Here is a 19992-nt window from a genome sequence, read left to right as displayed (position 1 = left end):
TTGCATCTTTTCAAAGACCTTTTTCTTTATGTAAGTAATATCATTTAATCCCATTCACCAGCCAGGGAAACTCATAGTTAACTGTTGACTATTTTGAATACCTAGATATCTGGAAATAGAATTTCTGTTTATAACCTTTTTAGTCTAGCTTGGTGGTGATTCTTTTTTCTTCCTACCTTCCTTCCTTTTTTCTTTTTTCTTTTCTTTCTTTTCTTTTCTTTCTTTTCTTTTCTTTCTTTTCTTTCTTTCTTTCTTTCTTTCTTTCTTTCTTTCTTTCTTTCTTTCTTTCTTTCTTTCTTTCTTTCTTTCTTTCTTTCTTTCTTTCTTTCTTTCTTTCTTTCTTTCTTTCTTTCTTTCTTTCTTTCTTTCTTTTCTTTTCTTTCTTTCTTCTTTCTTTTTTGCATCTAGCAGAAAACAAATAATTTATTTTTTTGTTTTCAGTTTATAACCTTTAAAGTTTCTTAATTTAACTAGGGCAAACATATTTACATAAAGCCACCAGAACAAGGATCACTTAAAGAGATGGATGTAAAAAATATGATTGCAGTATACTACAAATATGGAATCTTTTTATATGAACTACAAAAAGCAGCATTTATGTTTATAGAGTTCAGTGCGATTGTTTACATTAAAAAATCCTGTAAATTAAGAAGGCAACAACGTGACAGAAGAAAATACAACCGCTGGACACACGAGCTCCTCTCTGGGGAAGCACGTGGGCGACTCTGTCCTGCAGAGCTTCTATTCATGACACGATCTTCTTTTCTGGGATATGCAGGTGTCTCTTCTGGGGTGACGGACACGAGGACAACAGTGCCAAATGTGTGACTCTTTGTGTGGGAAGTGGATCGAATGACAGCCTGAGTGGCATCTAATTCCAGGTCAGACCCCCTTTCCACCTCACTCTGGATAAATAAGGTCACCAAGGTCAAAGACACTGAGAAGACAGGACAAGATAGACAACCCACCAGCCAGAAAGGAGAAAAATGTTTTAAAATTTATAGCTAGAAGTGCAGAGTATAAAAAGTAGATGGAGGAGGGGAATATTTCAACTTGACTTTTGGGCGGTGTTGCTGCAGAGGGGCGGGTAGCACTTCCTGGTGCGCTGTAGCTTAGGAACACAGGCGAGGGAGGGGCAAACAGAAAGGGGAAAGGGAACAAAATCCCTTTTGGGGATAGCAGTAGATTTTAGAGCCAACCCTTTAGAGTAAACCCAAAGCAAACCTCAAATCTAAAACCACCCCTGCAAGTCATAATTCAATTCTTTGGCTGTCAGACAGCCCATCCCAGCTTTTACTTGCTAGTATTAATGGCTCAACACTCCCAAAGGAAGAGTTATGGGCCACCTTCCCTGGCCCTACCTGGACTTCTATCCCTCAGCTCATGTGCCCTGGCTGGGGTGATGTTGCAGGTCCTGACCTGAGAAGATGGGGCGAAGCAGTGGGTGAAGGCGGGGGTGGTGGCAGCTGCTGCGGCAGGCCACGAGGCAAGCAGGGCCAGGTAGAGGGCAGCATGTGGGACGGGGTGGAAGGTGAAAGGCCCAGGATGGACCGCTGAGGCGGGAATGATGTGGATGGGATGGCTAGTGAGAAAGGTGGCAGGGTGGCCAGGGATGATTGCGTGAGTAAGGTGGGACAAGGAAATGAGGATCAGGTGAGGCTGGGGAGTATGATGTACTGGGGCAAGGGCTGGGGTGAGGGTAGGGGTGGATGCCGATGGCGGCGGCAGCTGCTGCGGCTTGATGCTGTAGGACACAGGCTGAGTGGCTGTGCCGGAGGTGGCAGAGGCTGTGGCTGGCTGCTGAGTGTGGACGGGCTGCCAGGCTGGAGCGGCTGGGCCGGGGCAGCAGAGGCTGGGCAGGCATTTGCTCGCTGGGCCAGCAGCTGCTCTGGGTGTGTGCTGTGCGGCCTGCTGGAGCTTGCTGTGCTTCTCCAGCCCCTGGGGGGCTAGGGAAGCACCTCGGTCCATCAGCTGAGTCAGTCCTAGGCTTCCCCCCGACCCCGGAGGTGCATAACTGGGGAAGTGCTCCAGGTCTGACGCTGTAGGCAGCAAGCCGGGTTCCACAGGGCCTGGTTGGCTGCCACTCTCCGAGGACTCGAGGGTGTCCCCAGCACTGGCGTCAGGGAGCAGTTATGGGTGATGGTTGGGTCCCCAGGATAGCAGTCAGAGTGCACTGGGGAGCCTAGCGGAGCCACAGGGTGATTAGCAGTGGCTTCTTCAGACTCTGGCTCTTCTGGGGGCAGGTCTGATAAGGGGCTGGCTGTTTCCTCTGAGGGGAGCTGATGTCCAGATGGGGCATCTCTGCTCCCTGGAGGCCCTTCTCCTGTGTCTGACTGTTCTTGCTCTCCCCCCTTTCTCAGCCAGACTCTTCACATTTCTTGGGGCTAGGCTTTCGGGAAGCTGGGAGCTTTCCTATTGGTGGAAGAACAGGCTTACTGCTAAGAGAAGGTGGGAGCTTGGGCCCAAACTGACCTTGTGGAGGGTCCTTGAGCTTCAGCCAGCTTTACTAGGGGTGGCCAGCATCTCCTCACTCACACTGGGTTTCCTCTCCACTTTCCTCGACTGAATCTTCTCCAGTAGTTTGGCAGTGACAGTTCTTGTCTTCAGGGCTGCAGTCACCTTCTGACCCTCTTCCTGCACCGATGTTGCTGTTCTGGGAAGGTGGGCCTAACCCTCTGCCATCTTCTTCTTCTCCCCGGGGCCTTCTCCCCAACCCGATCGAAAACAGTGGGGCGACCGGGAGCGGTAGATTTTAAAGCGAATGAAGTCTCGACAACCAGACCGCCTGTCCTCGGGGCTCTCGTGACCCCATGATCCCTTCCTGGAGCCTGACCTCTGGGAGGGGCTCCAGGTGTGCGGCCGCGGCCCCTGCTGCAGCTCCGGCTCTGCCGCCGGCTGTGGGACCTCGATCGCCCCCTCGTGCGACTCTGAGACAGGCGCCGGGACTGGCCGCAGCTGGGGCTGTGGTCATCACCAGAAGATGAGTATTTGTGCGCTTTGGACCGGTGCTTGGAATTGGCGTAGTCTGAGTCATCCGAGTCATGGGAGCTATTGGAGTGCCTTGGTGATCGGTCACTATAGCCACTGTAGCTTTCACCAGAGGAACTGCGAGGCCTACTCTGGCAGCTCTGGTCTGAAGACGCGTCTGAGCTACTTGAGTAAGAAGGCCGGGGAGGAGCGGCGTGAGGAGCGGCGCCGGCCAGGCCGTGAGCGGCTGCGGGAGTGCTCGCTGCCCGGCTCCTCCACCCCCTGCTCCCCCCTCCTCCCTCCTCCTCACTGTACTGGGGTGGGGACTTCAGGTGCAGCCGGCGTGACGAAGCACCATCACTATCCTCATCTCCTCTGCTGGGTCGACTCCGATGGATGGAGCGGCTGCTCCGTTTGGTGCTAGCTACTCGCTGGCAGGATGAAGCTGGAGGTTCATCTTTGTGTTTCCTCTCACCGTGATCTTGGGAGGTGCCACCGGCCCCACCTTCACCCTTCTTGCCGCTATTTCCTTCTTCAGCTAGAAGGGGTCTCCGCTGGGAACCGTCCTGAGCTCGCCGCGTCTTCGTGGTGGTGCAGGGCTACCACTCCCAGCGGTTCTGGTTTAGGCCCCGGCTCAGAAGCTTCTGGGGCTGATGACTTATTTTTCTTTTGTTTTCATTTCTTGCGCTTCTTAGACTGCTCCCCAGACTCTGCCTTAGAGCTTTTCTCTTCTGGGTCAGCTTTGTGTTTCCATTTGTGTTTGCTGGATTTTTTGTGTTGCTTTTTCGTTTTGTGTCTGTGGGACTTACCAGATCATTCTTTCTTGCTAGGAAGGCTTCTCCATGTGTCTTCTGTCTCTGACCCATGGCTGCCTCTGGATTCTTGCTTATTCAGGCTGCTACAGGCAGACCCTGAAGCAGGGGCATCCAATCCACCTCCTGAAGAATGCTCTACATTATCCCCCTCTTCCTTGCTTTTATTTGGCTCACCAGGATCACAGCCTTGGAGACGGTCCTTTGGGGAGCCTCCTATGTCCTTTGGCTTTTCTGTCCCTTTAGCTCTGGCATCGTTGTTCTTTGAAAGCTTAAAGTCAAAGTACAAAGAGTTACAACTGTATGAAATGGAGGGTTCTGCCTTCGTGAAAATTAATAGTTCTGATGGTCAGTGGAGGGCAGTGCTTTCATCTTTGCTCAAAACTGGAAAGAAGGGACCAGTAGGATGTTTAGGCCCCTCCCGGCTTTCTTTCCCTGGTGGAGGGGCCTGAGGGGGTTCTTTAGAAGGGTTAGACTCTCTGAATCCTTCTGACTGACTTTCTAAGCTTTGTTCACTTTCATCCCCTCCTGAGGTCGTCTTTGTCTCAGCTTTGCTCCTACGCTCTGTGGGCTCAGCCACACTGGTTTCCGTCGGTCTTTTCTAATCCTTGGCTTGCTGCCAGCTTGACGCAGCCCTTAGGCTTGGGAGAACTACTTGTTTTGCTCTCTGGGGGATTCTTTGGGTGTGTACTATTATCACCTTCCCTTTGTTCACTGGCTGTCATGAAGAGTAGGAAAGGAAGATTAGGTTTTACTTCGCACTGTGCTGGGGGGATGTAGTGGTAGTATTCTGGCTCTGCAGCCCCAGCTCCTTCTTCTTACTTCATTCTTTTTAACTTAGATAATGTTGAGACAAGGGACCCTCCATCCTGAGCGTGTTCATCCTCTTTTTTACCATCAAGATTACTGCTACCATCAGAGTCTCCCACCTTCTGAAGTCCTTAGTCAGAAGCCTTCTCAGCAGCTTTTGTTCCATCTTCAGAGGTCCCTTCCTCTGCCTGGTCACTGAAAACTGATGCTATTGATTCAAGTTTGACAGGACCCTTCTTGGCAAAGGAAAATGACAGCCCCAGTTTTTGCAGTGGGGTCCCCAGATTATTCTTAATGCCAAAGCTGATGCCTTGAGAGGCTAGCCAGTGAGCCTGTGCCAGTCCAGTGGTATTAGTGATTTGTATTGCAGTGAAAGGGCCTCCTTTATCTGTGGAGAATTCAGATCCCAGGCCGCAAGTAGCGGGCCACTTCCAGGTGCACATTCAGCTTGTTTTCTTTGCTCTGCCAGCTCATGGAGCCACCGTAGGGCTTTCTCCTGTTTCCCCTCATCCTTGCGGGATTTTGAAGATACATTTCAAGCAAACTCTCTCTGCTTAAGATCCTTCCATCTCTGCTTGTGTGCATGACCATAGGAGTTGATATGGTTGTCAAATTCCTGGTGTTTCTGATATTGCTTATCACGGAGTTCACAGTAAAAGCTGGCTCTGAGATCTTCCAATGCTTTGGCAATAGCCTTTTCTTTGTCAACATAATCCCTGTACTTATGTCTCAGTTCTTCTGTGTCTTCTTTTTCCACTTCTAGGACACGGTTCCGTACCGCAGCATCTTCAGCATAAGCAAGCTCCATTTCCATGCAAACCCATGCCCATGACATCATACTTGACAACAATCGGAATGGGATCAGTTTTCCCCTGAAGAGATTTTCCCCAATGCCTGGCCCAGCTTCCACCCATGTGTCTGGAGTAAGTGATGTCCAATACTCTCCAGTTCTATAGGCTTGTCAAGTGATGCTTGTTCAATTTCCAAATGTCTTTCTTCATACTGATCAAAGTGATTACCCTGAAAATCTTGGTCCTTGTTGAAGTGGGAGAAGCAGTCTGCCCTCTTGCCGCCTTCACTCCTCTCAGGATGATGTTCTCCGGTTCACTCCTTCCCTCCCATGACACCTGCCCCTTGCTCCCCTCTTGGTGATTCTTAAACTTTGTGATTTCTGAATTACATTTCATGGAGAAGGCTGAAATATGCTTGGTGCTTTTGAGGAACAGCCAGTATGACTGCCAAGGACTATGCCAAGGGAAGGTATTAGGAAATGAAATTAGTGAGGTAATAGTGTAATATCATATAGGGCGCTAGGCTATTGTAGCAACTTTGACTTTTGCTGTGAGTGATCTGGGAAGCCATTCAAGGATTTTGGACAGAGGATTGACATGATCTGACTTTGAGTTTCACTAGAATTCTCTGGCTGTTATGTTGAAAATAGAAGTTGGTAGGGGGTAAAGACAGAAGCAGGGAGATCAGTCAGGAAGCTGTTACACTGGCAAAAGGTGGTGGTTCTTCAAACAGGGTGGTAGAAGTGGAGATTATAAACTGTGCTCAGATTCTGGATACAGGGCTGACGGAATTTGCTGATCAATTGAATGTGCAGTGTGAGTGAAGTCAAGGGTTAGTTACCCTGTAGTTTTTGGTTTGAACAACCAGAAAGTTGGAGTTAATATCAATTGAAACAGGAAAAAAATGGAAGGAACATGTTTAGGGAGGAACCTGAGGAGCTTGGTTTTGAGATGTTTACTGACATCCAAGTGAAGATACCAGGGAGGCAGCGGGGTGTAGAGTTCAGAAAAGAAGTGTAAATCATCACTGTGCAATAAGACTTCCTGTGTTGATGGACATGTTCTGTTTCTGTGCTCACCAGTTTTGTAGTGGTAGTTAGACTGAGTGAGATCACGAATAGAATAAATGTAGATAGAGGAGGGAGGAGATGAGTGGACTGAATCTGGGACATGCCAGTGATTAGAAGCTGAATAAGAGGAAGTATAGGGGTGTTCAGCTCTGTCGAAGACAAACAGGAGACTGATTGCCCAGAATCTAAATGAAGAGTTTCAAAGAAAAGTGAGAGATTAGCTGAATCAGACGCTGCTAATAGGTTTTGCAGGATGAAGACTGAAAAAATGACCATTGATCGAGCTGTAGGGAAGTAATCAGTAACCTTGACAAGTACGTGGGATGAATACCTGACTAGAATGGGCACAAGAGAAAATCAGAAGCCTTCAGACATAGCCAGCAGTAATGTAACACAGTGCAGCCACTGTGGGAAATGATTTATCAGTTCCTTAAAAAGGTAAATACAAGCCAAAACATGGAAACAGCCTAAATGTCCATCAACAGGTGACTGGATAAAGAAGATGTGGTATATTTATACAATGGAATACTACTCAGCCTTAAAAACTGACAACATAATGCCATTTGCAGCAACATGGATGCTCCTGGAGAATGTCATTCTAAGCGAAGTAAGCCAGAAAGAGAAAGAAAAATACCATATGAGATCGCTCATATGTGGAATCTAAAAAACAAAAACAAAAGCAAACAAACAAAAACAAAGCATAAATAAAGGACAGAAATAGACTCACAGACAGAGAATACAGACTTGTGGTTACCAGGGGGGTGGAAGATGGGAAGGGATAGACTGGGATTTCAAAATTGTAGAATAGACTACACTGTATAGCACAGGGAAATATACACAAAATGTTATGATAACTCACAGAGAAAAAAATGTGACAATGAGTGTGTATATGTCCATGAATGACTGATAAATTGTGCTGAACACTTGAATTTGACACAACATTGTAAAATGATTATAAATCAATAAAAAATGTTAAAAAAAAGGTAAATACAGAATTACCATAGGAACCTACAGTTTCACCCAAGAGAAGTAAAAATACATGTCCATACAAAAACCTGTACTGAAATATTCATAGCAACATTATTCATAATAGCCAAAACATAGAAACAGCCCAGCTATCCATGAATTTATGAATGGGTAAGCAAACATGGTGTAGCCATACGCTGAGTCATTATTCAGCCTTAAAAAGGGATGTACTGATACATGCTAAGGTATGGAAAAGCTTTAAAGGTATGATAAGTCAAAGAAGCCAAGTCACAGAAGACCACATATTATGTGATTCCATTTATACGAAGTGTCCAGAACGGGCAAATGTATACAGACAGAGAGTAGGTCAGTGGTTGCTTAGAACTGGGGGAGGTAGGAGGGAAGTAGAGACTGACTGCTAATAGGTATAGAATTTCTTTTAGTTGGGGAGACAAATTTTTAAAATTAGATCATGTTAATTTCACAATCCTGTTAATATACTTTAAAAACATTGATACTTTAAATGGGTTAATTATATGGTATGTGAATTGTATTTCAATAAAGCTGTTTTTAAAAAGAGAAAGGTAAGGAATTGACAAGAGTACTTGAGACGAATAGAAGAATTAGTCTTAGGTAGTACAGCTAGTTCATACTTAGCAACAGGAGGGAAGATAAGATGTATTAAAAATAGATGCAGGTAAGTGGGTAGATGGTGGTTGTGGTAGCTTTTTGGAAGGTCTTTTGACTGTTTTTTTTTCTCTCAGTGAAATGGGAAACCAGACCATCAGCTGAGAGTGAGGATGAAGGAGGAGCTGTTGAGGATGGGAAGGAAGGTGTAACACAGACGAGTGAGGAGGGAGGTGCAGGACGATTCCTCAGCATCACCTGTGAGGTTGGTGAGACCAGCCAGCAGGGCTTCTCCAGTCACATTCCGCTGCACAAGGGCAGGTCTGAATAGCGGGATTTAACCAGAGCTGGGTTTTTGCCAAGTGAGCACGTTGAAGAGTCTGCAAAATTGAAGATATGTGTAGAGAGTGATTATAAACATGAGCCATAGAATTTAAGTTGCATTAAGAGACAATAAGGCTATAAATATGTGGAAGGAAGATGTGATTGGGTTAATGGATGGTAGGCTCTGATAGAGCTGAAGAATTTTTGGAACCTGATAATAACAAACCCATGTGACCATAAGATCTGAGATAAGGTGAAATAGAAGATTTTTGTTGGAGAAGATGTCAATTAACAAAGGCCAGGGTATCAGATGAGTTATCTCTATGAATATTGAAATTACTGAAATTTATGGCAAGGTTTGTGTCAGAAAGAGAGCTGGAAATGAGGAGATTCAGTGAGAACGTCTCAAGACCAGTCAGAAGTTGGTGGAGGACTATAGTCAGGCGGGTGGATAATGGGTAGTATTAGATGATGGCACGGGTATTGCAACTCGGCATTTCAGGGAGAAGAGGGAGAAGGAATGACAATGAGGAGCAATAGATACCTGATCTACCTCCAGGCTCACTGGTAAGAATGTATGAGAGAAAAGAGCTTTCACTAGAGAGGGTGGGAGTGTCATCAAAGGACAAATTTAATTTAGGCAAGAAGGTAAAGGACAAATTAAGAAAACAAAATACTTGGAAAATTTTGTTGTTGAGAGACCATGAGTTCCAGGGGACACTGAAATTCAAGATAAGAATTTAGGAGTCATTCGTATAAAAATAGTATTTAAATCTTTGGAAATTGGTGAGATCATGAAGAGAGGAAGTATAGAGAGAGAACAGAAGTGGGTCCAGGATTGTCCCCTGAAGCTTCCCAGCATGCCAAGATTTGGGTAAAGCAGTGTTTCTCACCTTTTTTTTCATTGTTCCCCAAGGAGCCTTTGTAGACATTTGTGTCCTAATCATGCACTCCAGGAAATTTTACCACCACAGATACACTGTTTGTCTCTTCATGTACTGTGACCCTTTGAAGGCCACAAACCATTATAATATCTGAGATAATTTCCCCCCACCTTCCAAGAAGCATTTTTTGCTCCTTTGGGGGCAAGGTTGCCTCCACTGAACTGCATGGGTCACAGGATAGAGAAGTGAGGGGAGGAGTAACCACTAAGACAGGAGAAAAGCCAGGAGAGGGTGACATAGTGAAGCCAGGAGAAGGAGCGTGTGAGAAGGGACAAGAAAGGGTCCTGAATACTGGAGAGTACTTTCCACATGATTTGGCAACGTGGAGGTTACTGTGACCGTCACAGAAGCAGCGTCAGCACACTGACGGGCCAGAAATGCAGCGGTGAGTGAAGAGCATCTAAGAGGCGAGTAAATGAAGGCTCAAGTGAGGGTGGCTTCGAGAAGCTTGTCTGTAGATGAGTATGAGGAGTCGGCGAAGAGCAGGAGGAGGCTTAATGGGGAACATGAGCCTTGCTGTCAGTTGTGTGATACAGTTAGACTCTAAACCCTTACAAAGAAGCAGAAAGAATGTTTTGGTAGGTGGAAACTATTTTAAGCTCAAGCTAGAGGTGAAAACATGTAAGACGTATTTGGAAGAATGGTGAAGGAGTACAATTTGCCTGTGGTTGGTAGCTGTGTGTCACACTGTTTTAGGGATGGAGACTGTATTAGTAGGCTGTAGCTAAACTCAAGAGTCTTGGGAGCTAAGCAGGACAGTTTGGGTTTACTATGGTAGGCCGCTTAATTTATCTTAGTTTCTTACGTGGAGTAAATAACATGTTAAGTGCAATGTTTAGGGTGGTCTGGTTGAGACCAAACAGGAAACAGTAGTTCACAGTCAAATATTAACAGATTTTTGAATGCCTACTCTATATAGAAAATGTGTATTTTTGAGCCCAGTTTCCTATTCATCTCTTCCATTATCCAACCACTGTCTGCCCTACTTTTTTTGTTCTCATATCGTGACCATAGTCACCTAAACATGCACTGTCCAGTATAGCAGTCACTAGCCACGGGTGGATATTGAGCGCTTGAAATATTGCCAGGGTGAACTGAGATGTTCTCGAAGTGTAAAATACACCCTGGATTTCAAAGATTTAGCCCACTCAAAAAAGAATATAAAATATCAATAATTATTTAAAATGATTATGTGTTGAAATTAAATATTTATAATATACTAGGCTAAATAAAATGTTATTTATTAATTTCACCTGTTTCTTTTTACTTTTTTTAATGTGGCTACTAAAAATTTAAAGTTACACATAGACTCGCATTTGTGGTTTGCATTATATTCCTACTGGACAGCGCTAACCTAAATCATGCCGCCACGTCACAGCTGCTAACTGCTTTCTAGCTCTGCTCTCTGTGCTGTCAGAGGCTGATGCCACCTACCTGCCCTCCACCCTGCTAGTTAATGCCATCACTCTACTTGTCTTTGTCTACACTGCCCGGTGAGAAAATGAGCTCATTTGCTGTTAGTTCCCATAACTAAAGAACACGTAGTGGCAGAGACCCATGAGCAGAGGCAGAGGGTGTCTGAGTGGAAGAACTAATGGTAGAAAAGGGTAGGACTGGAGTGGAAATAAAAGCATTGTCAGTTGTAATGCCTCATCATTTACAGATGAGGTGAGCTCAGAAAGGTGAGATAACGAGCTGTCTCTATCTGGACACCTTCTTGTCAGATTTTTAAAAATCTCAAAAATATATCCCCTTTCCCTCTCCACCCCTCAAAAGTGTTTTTAGTATATTTTAAATTCCTATACTTTTCTTTTTCTTCTCCTCTCCCTTTTTTCTTATCCAGCAAGCACTGACTTATGTACTGCGGACAGCTTATTTGAAGGTGTCAGCAATACAGTCAGTGCGACTACATAAACGTACTTTACAATGAAAACGTTAACATGGTATTTTTCTTGAAAAGAAAGTAACTTGGTATATTAAATTTATCTAGCTAGCAAAGTCCTGAGGAAATAGGACACATAATAGAGAATTTTTTTAATTAGGGAAAAAGAAAAATCAATGAAGGCTATCCAGATCCGGGGTACCTAAAGAGGCCTGAACATCCTTAATGAGGGGGCTCAGCTGCCAGGGACGTCGTGAGAGTAGTATGATCCTAATGGGAGGGGGGAGGAGCGAGCCAGCATGATGTGAGGAAAGAGATTCTGAAAACTCGGCCTCACCAAAAGTGAACTTTATTCAAGGCCAATCCTGCCAGAACAAATGGTTTAATTTTCTAAGCTCTGTGGATTTTCTCCTCTTGAGCTTACTCCAGTTCTCTGGAGAAACCAGAGATACTTTTGCATTAATAAGCAAACAATAGAAGAAAGATTGCAAAAGACTGTAAAATTAATTGCTTCCCTAGCACCTAGCTGAGGAACCACAGAGAATGGGGATTTTGGCTGGCAAAGGTTAGAGGAGGAGTGAATTTTAATTTGGAAATTTCTGTTCCTAGAGTGTTAGAGCAGGGCCAGAGCTGGGCTCAGCTTGTTGGAGGCTCTAGCGTGGGGAGAGGAACACGGCAAGCTGGGGTACCTAGGAAGCGCTGGGGGATCTCAGTAATAAGGTGAGGAGGAGGTGAAGGTGGAAAGCAGAAAATGGGTAGGAAGACAAAGTAAAAAAGCATAGCACAAACTAGAACGTGCAGCGTGACTTTAACCACGCAGGCCAGTCTGTGTGATGGTGAGACTAGCACTGTGTGTCACAGTCAGGAAAATAGTTATTGAGATGGTGGTGCTGTCTGACTTTTCAAAAGATAACTTATGTTCATCTTTTGAAAACAAATGCAATAAAAGGAGGTCAGTGTGGAAACATTTTAATTTTGTTCAGAGTTGACTGTCTCTCCTTTTTTCCAAATGCTCACCTGGGGCTTCTGCCAAGCCTTCTCTTCCATTTTTGGCTTAATGTAGCTAGCTGCAGGTTTTTGTTCCTTGATTTCTCTTTGTCTAGAATATCCCATTAGTAGCAAAGTCTGATGGATCCTTTCTCTGAAATCCTTTCCTCTCTCTGTGTGCTGGTGCTTCACAGCAGGGTTTACTGCAGACTCTTTTGTTTCCTCTCCTCTCCAAATTAGCTTATGTACCATTGTTACCTTCCTAAGCACCAATTTCATCCTTCACTTGTCTGCTTTATTAAAAGCATAAAGATCCCTTATGATTTTTCACAAATAGCCAAACTTATTAATGTATTATTTATGATTTTCTATAATCTGATCAAGTTTGCCCATCCAGCCATATTTCCCACCACTCTGCAACATAATCTTATGTATAAACCTTCTTATAATCTGTCCATATGGCACGATGTTTCTTATGTGTGTTTTTTCCATCACTTGTTCTCCCTCAGAGAATGCTGCTTCTCTCACTACCTTGGCAAGTTCTGTCCATTTTTCTGAATCTGGTTTAGATATGATCCTCTCCAAAGGATATTTCTAAGTGCTACAGGCTTTATCAACATCTCTTTTCAAACTCATTCGGTGCTTAAGGCATTTATTACATTTTACACTATATTATACTTTATCATTATCTTAATCTCTATTTCCTGTATGTTCTTTGCCCAACTGGATTATTAGCTTCTTTAAGGGAACAGGCATTTCCAAACAAGTTATTTGCTTTAACCTGTTACTAAACACAGAACAGATTCTCAATATTTTTGATTGAAATAGTGTTGTTGACCAATTGTGATAGAAAGGTTAGATAAGCGAGATAAAGCAGCATCCATAAGCGATGATTTACTTAGATATCTGAAGCTGAAAGCTGCTCCCTTAGAAACTCAAACTCAGTCTTGTAAAAAATCTAACTCTCTATTATAAGTTTTCCTAAAAATATAGATATCTATTTCTGCATAACATATCAGCTGAAAATTTGGTTGCTTAAAATAATGAACCTTTGTTATCTCATGTAGGTCAGGAAGCTGGGTGCAGGTGAGTGATTCTGGCTTAAGGTCTCTCTCTCTCTCATGAAGTTGCATTCAGTGTGTCAGCTAGGATGCAGTCTCATCTCCAGCCCAACTCAGGAGGATCTGCTTTCAAGCTTATGTGGTTATTGGCAGGATTCAGCTCCTCACAGGTTGTTGGATTGAGGTCCTCAGTTCCTCACTGTGCCCAGAGGCCTCCTTCAGCTCCTTTCCATGCAGGTCTCTCCAGGACAGCTCAAAATATGGCAGCTGGCATTCCTCAGAGGGAGCAAATGAGGGAACACCATGCCCAAAGCCACAATAGTTTGTATTCTTATTTTGGAAGTGGTATCTCATTAATTCTGTCATTTTATTCACTAGAAGGGAGTCCAATCCACACTCAAGGGAAGGGGGTTATAAAAAGGTATGACTGTCAGGAGATGGGGATGATTGAGGTCCATTGAAGAGGCTGCCTCTATCAACTAGGCTATTCTCTTGTCCATAGAGGTTTTCTGACATCAGAAAAAGAGGAGTTCTTAACTGGATTTTTTTCCAAAATTATTCTATTCTTAGCACTTAAGTTTTTAATCAATGATAGCCTTTCTAGAGTCATTTTAATATTGAATAATATAGTGTTCTGCATCTTGACCCTTCTAAAGTGTTAGGAAAGCATATACTACAGTCTGTTATCAGGATCAATACAGAACTTTAATGAAATACAGGATACAAGTATAGCAAATATGCTCTCAATCATTTGAATAAATAATGTATAAAACTTACTCAAAACATAATTTTCAGTTAAATGTATTAAAACCTCAACATATAAATATATAATGTGCCATGTATGATAAGGACACAAACATATTTGTTAAGTGTGTGTGTGTGTGTGTGTGTGTGTGTGTGTGTGTATGTATATCATATATATTTCTATGAATCAATTAGTTTAATGCTTTTAGGGCTATATAATTCTATGAATCAGTTAATTTAATGCTGTTAGGGCTATATATTTCTGTGAATCAATTAATTTAGTGCTTTTAGAGTTCCTGTGCCGATGGTGGAATAAAATTACTACTAGATTTTGCTCTTAAAGTTCTAATTAAAAGCATAAATAATAATATATTGATGCTCATAGGAATTCTTTCATTATCAGAGTTGGAAAGATTAAGACAATACTTGATGCAGTCTTTAGAAGTTTATATTAAATTAGAAAATAAAGATTATATTAACAGCTTCATCAACATGTTAGTGACTTGGGAGGCTGGATGAGAAGTTGGTTCCATATGTTACTGTTTATATCAAAATAAATTCCAGGTAAGTTAAAGATTTAAACATTAAAAAAAGCAAACATAAAATTACATGAAGAATGCATTTGGAAATGTTTGTAGACTCTGAAAAGGTGAATATCTTTCTAAACATGACATCCAACCCAGAAGCCATTATAGGAGAACTGACTGTATTAAAACTAATTATTTCTGAATGGTGAAAATAGGCAAAAAATGGGGAAAATAAATATTTACCACACATATAACAGGAAATGTTCTAATTCGTCTAATAGAAAAATAACTTTTATAATTCAATAAGAAAAGAGTAAAACTTGTATAGGCAAGTGATTCAAAGAAAAAAGTGTATACAGTTAATACATAGTTAAAAAGGCAAAACATAGATTAAAAAGGTACTGCATATATTAAAATAGTGCTACATATGTTTAAAAGGTGCCACACACACTAAAAGTCATATATGTATTAAAAATGTGATCCACAAATGATAAATGCTAGAGAGAATGTGGAGAAAAGGGAACCCTCCTACACTGTTGGTGGGAATGTAGTTTGCTGCTGCCATTATGGAAAACAGTATGGAGATTCCTCAAAAAACTAAACATAGACTTACCCTATGATCCAGCAATCCCACTCAGCATATATCCAGAGGGAACTCTGATTTTAAAAGATATGTGCACTCCAATGTTCATAGCAGCACTATATACAATAGCTAAGACATGGAAACAACTTAAATGTCCATCAACAGATGACTAGAAAAAGAAGCTGTGATGTATTTGTACAATGGAATACTACTCAGCCATAAAAAATAATAAAATAATGCAATTTGCAATATCAGTGGACTTGGAGGTCGTTATTCTAAGTGAAGTAAGCCAGAAAAAGAAAGAAAAATACCATATGATATCACTCATATGTGGAATCTAAAAAAAGAAAAAAGACACAAATGAACTTATTTACAAAACAGAAACAGACTTACAGACATAGATGACAAACTTATGGTTACTGGGGGATAGGAGGTGGGAAGTGATAAATTGGGAGTTTGTGCTTTGGAAATATTAACTACTATATATAAAATAGATGAACAGGTTTCTTCTGTACAGCACAGGGAACTATATTCAATATCTTGTAGTAATCTATAATAAAAAAATATGAAAATTAATATATGTATGTATATGTATGACTGGCACATTATGCTATACACCAGAAATTGACACAGTGTAAACTGACTATACTTAAATAAAATTAATTAATTAATTAATGAAAAGGTGATACCAATAAAAGTACATGTATAAAAACTATTAAACTTTTTGAAGTATAGTTGCTTTACAATATTATATTAGTTTTAGATATACAGTATAGTGATTCAGTATTTTTATAGATTATCCTGTGTTAAAAATTATTACAAGATAATGGTTATAATTCCAAGTGCTATACAGTATATCATTGTTTGTATCTTTCAGTTCCGTACCCCTGTGTTGCCCCTCCCCCTTCCCTCTCTCCACAGGTAATCGCTAAGATATCAGTTTTTTTAATGTAAGGAGAAGTTTGTTTATGTCTAAGAATGGCAGACATTTAGAAGAGTGGTAACGCTTGTTCTTGGAAAAGTGTGGAGGTAATGTTTATACTTGTTGATGAAACTTGGTTAAACCTTTTAGAGCTTTATTGTAGTGACATGGCAAGATGCTCAAATATATTGTAAAGGGTAAGAAAAAATTCCAAAGCATTGTAGGATGTACACTGGAAAAATTTATGTGAGACTGTGACTAACAGTTAACATTGATTTTCTCTGAATGGGATTGAGGAGTCACTTTTGTATGTCGCATGTTGCTATAATTTATCATTAAAATATATTACCTTCGTAATTAGAAAGAAAACATTTCTAAAAGGCAATTTTACAATTTCTCTTTACAGGAGATTACATGCTTGATACAAAGCCAAAAGAAATGCCAGAAATTCAACATTTAAACTATGAGCAGGTAATTGACACAATTTTTGTTATATTAAAATATGTAATTTTAACTTATGGATGTATTCTTTGATCCCTATCAGTGGCTTTTCAGGTATATTCTTTGATTTCTTTATTTTGAACACCCTTTCAAAAATATAAAAAACATCCTTTTTGTAAATGAGGATAAGGAATTTTTATTATTTTTTAAATGTGATGATGTATGGTGGTTTTATTTTTAAAGCCCTATCATCTAGATATGTGTACTGAAGTATTTATGGATGATATAAATATGTCTGGGCTTTGCTTCAAAATAATACAGACGAGGGGAAGTGGGTGGGGGTAAGGGTGAGGCGTGCTTAGCCAGGGGCACATGGGATTATTATAATTGTCTACTTTTGTGTCTGCTCAAAATTCCCTACAATAAAAAATAATCATAAAAGAAATGCAAATCAGATCAGTCTCTCCCCTCAAAAGCTTCCTCAGCTCCGCAGTTACTTAGGGTAAAATCCAAATATTTTCCTGTGTGGTTGGGACCCCACCACCTTCTGCAGGCTTCTCTCTGTCCCTCAGAAACCCCAAGCTCCTTCCCACCGCTGGGCATTCGCACCACCTGCCACCTGCCCCCTCTACCTGGAGCCCCCCACCACATTATCAACACACCTTATCAACCCTCCCTCACCCCCCAGGTCTCAGCTTAGACATATTTCTTAAGGAACTTTTATCAACCACTAAACCACAGGGGGCCCCATTAGACTCCCTTGTGGCACGGCATCCTGTGTTCTTCCTTCAGGAGGCTTATCCCAGCTGTGAGGGCAGGAATGTGTTTGGAACTTTCTCCCTACAGGAAGGCCAGCTCTGCGAGGGCCTGCTGCCCCCAGGCCTCAGGCAGTGCCTGTCCCGGAATGCCCTCCCCTGCCAGTCATCTAATTCAGGTCCCAGCCTGGCCCTTTGCCCTGGATCTGAAGCCTGACCAAGGAAGGCCAGAGAAACAGGGAGAAGGTGGGCCAGGGTTGCCCCCAGAACCAAAGGTGCGTTTGCCACCTGCCCAGCCCTCATCCAGACACGAATTTCAAAGCAGCCCAGGAAGTTTCTCCTCTAGAGCATGGGAACATCATCCCCACAACCTTCTCCTCCCTCACCCTGAGCCCCCACCTCCTTGCTGATCCCACCCAATCCCAGCTTCCCAGGACCTGAGTGTCTCCCTGGCCCAGACTCAGCCCCACTCCCCCAGCCCCAGCCTGGCTCCAGGCTCCAGGGATGAGGGGACATGATTCTGAACAGGCACCTTAGGGGTGAGGACCACGGCAGAGCCCCCACTGATGCTGAGGATAGGCACGAGGGGCTGGGAGGAGATGAAGTCCAGGATCTGGGCCACAGCCTCAGTGCCGAAGTTGCCCTCAGAGACAATGCCTTGGACGCGGGCAGCACCCAGCAGCCCGCAGATCTGGGTGAGAAGACTGCTGGGGTTGGTGGTGTTGACCCCCACGGTGAGTGGTTGGATCTCTAGGAGCAGGTCCAGGAAGCTCTGGGGGATGAGGCGGGTATGGGCCTGGGCCTGCAATGGCCCTGAGCTGCCGAACACCACGGCCACCGTCACAGCCTGCTCGCCCTGCCCGGGGCCCAGCCCTGCCCAGGCATCAAGGAGTGAGGTGAGCAGCAAGGCCGGCCCCAGAGCCCCCCATCATGTCCACCAGAGGGTCCTGCAGAGAGACCAGGGTAGGCATGGGGAGGGAGGCAGAGGCACGAGGAGAAAAGAGAGACAGAGAGGAGGCGAAGGCCAGCGTCATAGGGGCACGCATCCAGAGGATGAAAGAGAAGAGGGGGAGCCTCCTTCCACAAAGAGAGGCAGAGAGGGAGACAGACAGACACAGACAGACAAAGAAAAAGAGACAGAGGTTAGCTGAGCATCCAAGCGCAGCCCAGAGGGTGGGGGCTGGGAAGAAGATGCCAGGCTAGGTGCTCATTACTTCCGTTTTATGGGTGAACACCATGCTTGGAAACTCATCCATCTGGGTTCTGCCCCAGGAAGGTACACAGCAAATGCTAATCTGGTGCCAAGTGCATGGATTTGTGTGGAGAGGCTTGAGTTCAAGTCCCAGTTCTGCCACTTACTAATTGTGTGATCTTGGGGAAGTTGCCTAGCCTCTCTGAGCCATGTTTTCTTGCCTGCAACAATCACAGGACCTACTTCACAATGGTGTGAGGGGTGCTCGCTCTTATCAGCATCCTTATCCTACAGGTGACAGCCCCACAGCCAGGGGAAGGCAGGCAGCTCTGTCACACACACACACACACACACACACACACACCTTTCTCCATCCTAAACTGGACCTAACATCTCCAAGGAACCTCCTCTGCATAACCCTGCCTGTCTCAGAGCCCCCTCCTCCTGGGCACTGGACATCCCTACCCTCCCCCCATTGCCTCAGTTAGTAGCCGCTCTTCCACAGCAGGTGTGTGACCCAGTTGATTTGTTCGGAGCTCAGAGTCACCTGAAACCCTGAGGTATCTCACATATGAGCTGCCTCCCTAGGCCATCACTGATGGGAGGGGATTTTTACCATAAGCCAAGGGCCTGATGTGTATCCCTGCTAAATGAGCATCATGGCTTTGGACTGGGACCAACAGCCACACTGGTGAGTGGTGCCCATGCATGCAGTTCTCCCTCCCAGCCGGCCATCAGCCACAGCTTTACCCCCTCTCCATCTCCATGACATCCCCAAAAAACTTCCGAACAGGGGAGAGTGGAAGTGCGACCAGGCCGGGCCTGGTTGAATTCAGGAGGAGGAGACGGGAGTTTTGGCGGGTGAGGGAATACTGTGCTCACTTTTCTGCCCTTGCAACTCCCCCTGTGTGTGATTTCCTCGTACACTGACTTCCAATGTCAGCCTGGAGGCGCGTGTGCGTCTTGTGTGCGAGCCTGAGCGTGCTGTGCCCGCAGCTAGCTCCAACCAGAGGTTTCAAATTACACCTGAAAAGGGCACTGCAGTGCTTGTTCCACACTTTGCAAGGCCTCTCTGTGCTCCTCTCTGCCCATCCCTGTAGGTTCCCCACCCTCTGGGAAGCCCAAAGCTTCCCCCACCTCTGCCTCCCAACTCTGAGCTCCAGATCTCTGCTGCCCAGCACAGCAGCCTCCAGTCACGTGTGACTATCGGGCACTTAAATGTGTCTCATCGGAATTGCGGTGTGTCGTGTCAAATACACACTGGCTATTGAAGACTTAGTGTTCAAAAAGGAAAATATCTCAATATTTTTATATGGATTACATGACAAAAGAACATTTTAGATACATAGAGTTAAACACAATATAGCCTTAGAATTCATTTCACCTTTCTTTTTACTTTTTCTACTGTGCCTTCGTGAGCTCTCATTTGGTTTCTTTTGGAAAACGTGGCTGTAGATGAAGGTCCCAGGTCCTCCCTCAGCTCCAACGGGGCGCTGTCCCCCGAGACTCTCTGATGGGAACGTGTCCTCCAGGACTGGAGTTGAGGAGAGGAAGCTGAGGGAGGTCTTGCCTCTCACAGAAACGGAT

At 44.0% G+C, this 19992-nt stretch overlaps 1 protein-coding gene and 1 pseudogene across 1 annotated transcript; both read right to left on the bottom strand.

Annotated features, from left to right (window-relative positions):
- Positions 1-1381: 1381 nt before the first annotated feature.
- LOC116150290 (G patch domain-containing protein 8-like) lies at positions 1382-10774 on the bottom strand (annotated as a pseudogene).
- Positions 10775-17673: 6899 nt separating this feature from the next.
- On the bottom strand, positions 17674-18135 carry LOC135319830 (glutamate receptor ionotropic, NMDA 2C-like; the record flags this gene model as incomplete). Its single annotated transcript, XM_064481701.1, has 1 exon — positions 17674-18135. A coding segment is annotated over one exon (462 nt), but the record flags the coding sequence as incomplete, so codon positions are not given.
- Positions 18136-19992: the final 1857 nt, after the last annotated feature.

This window comes from Camelus dromedarius, chromosome 33, assembly GCF_036321535.1.
Source record: "Camelus dromedarius isolate mCamDro1 chromosome 33, mCamDro1.pat, whole genome shotgun sequence".
NCBI lineage: Eukaryota > Metazoa > Chordata > Mammalia > Artiodactyla > Camelidae > Camelus > Camelus dromedarius.
Note: the sequence above shows the minus strand (reverse complement) of the source record. Positions and strands in the feature narration are given on the sequence as shown.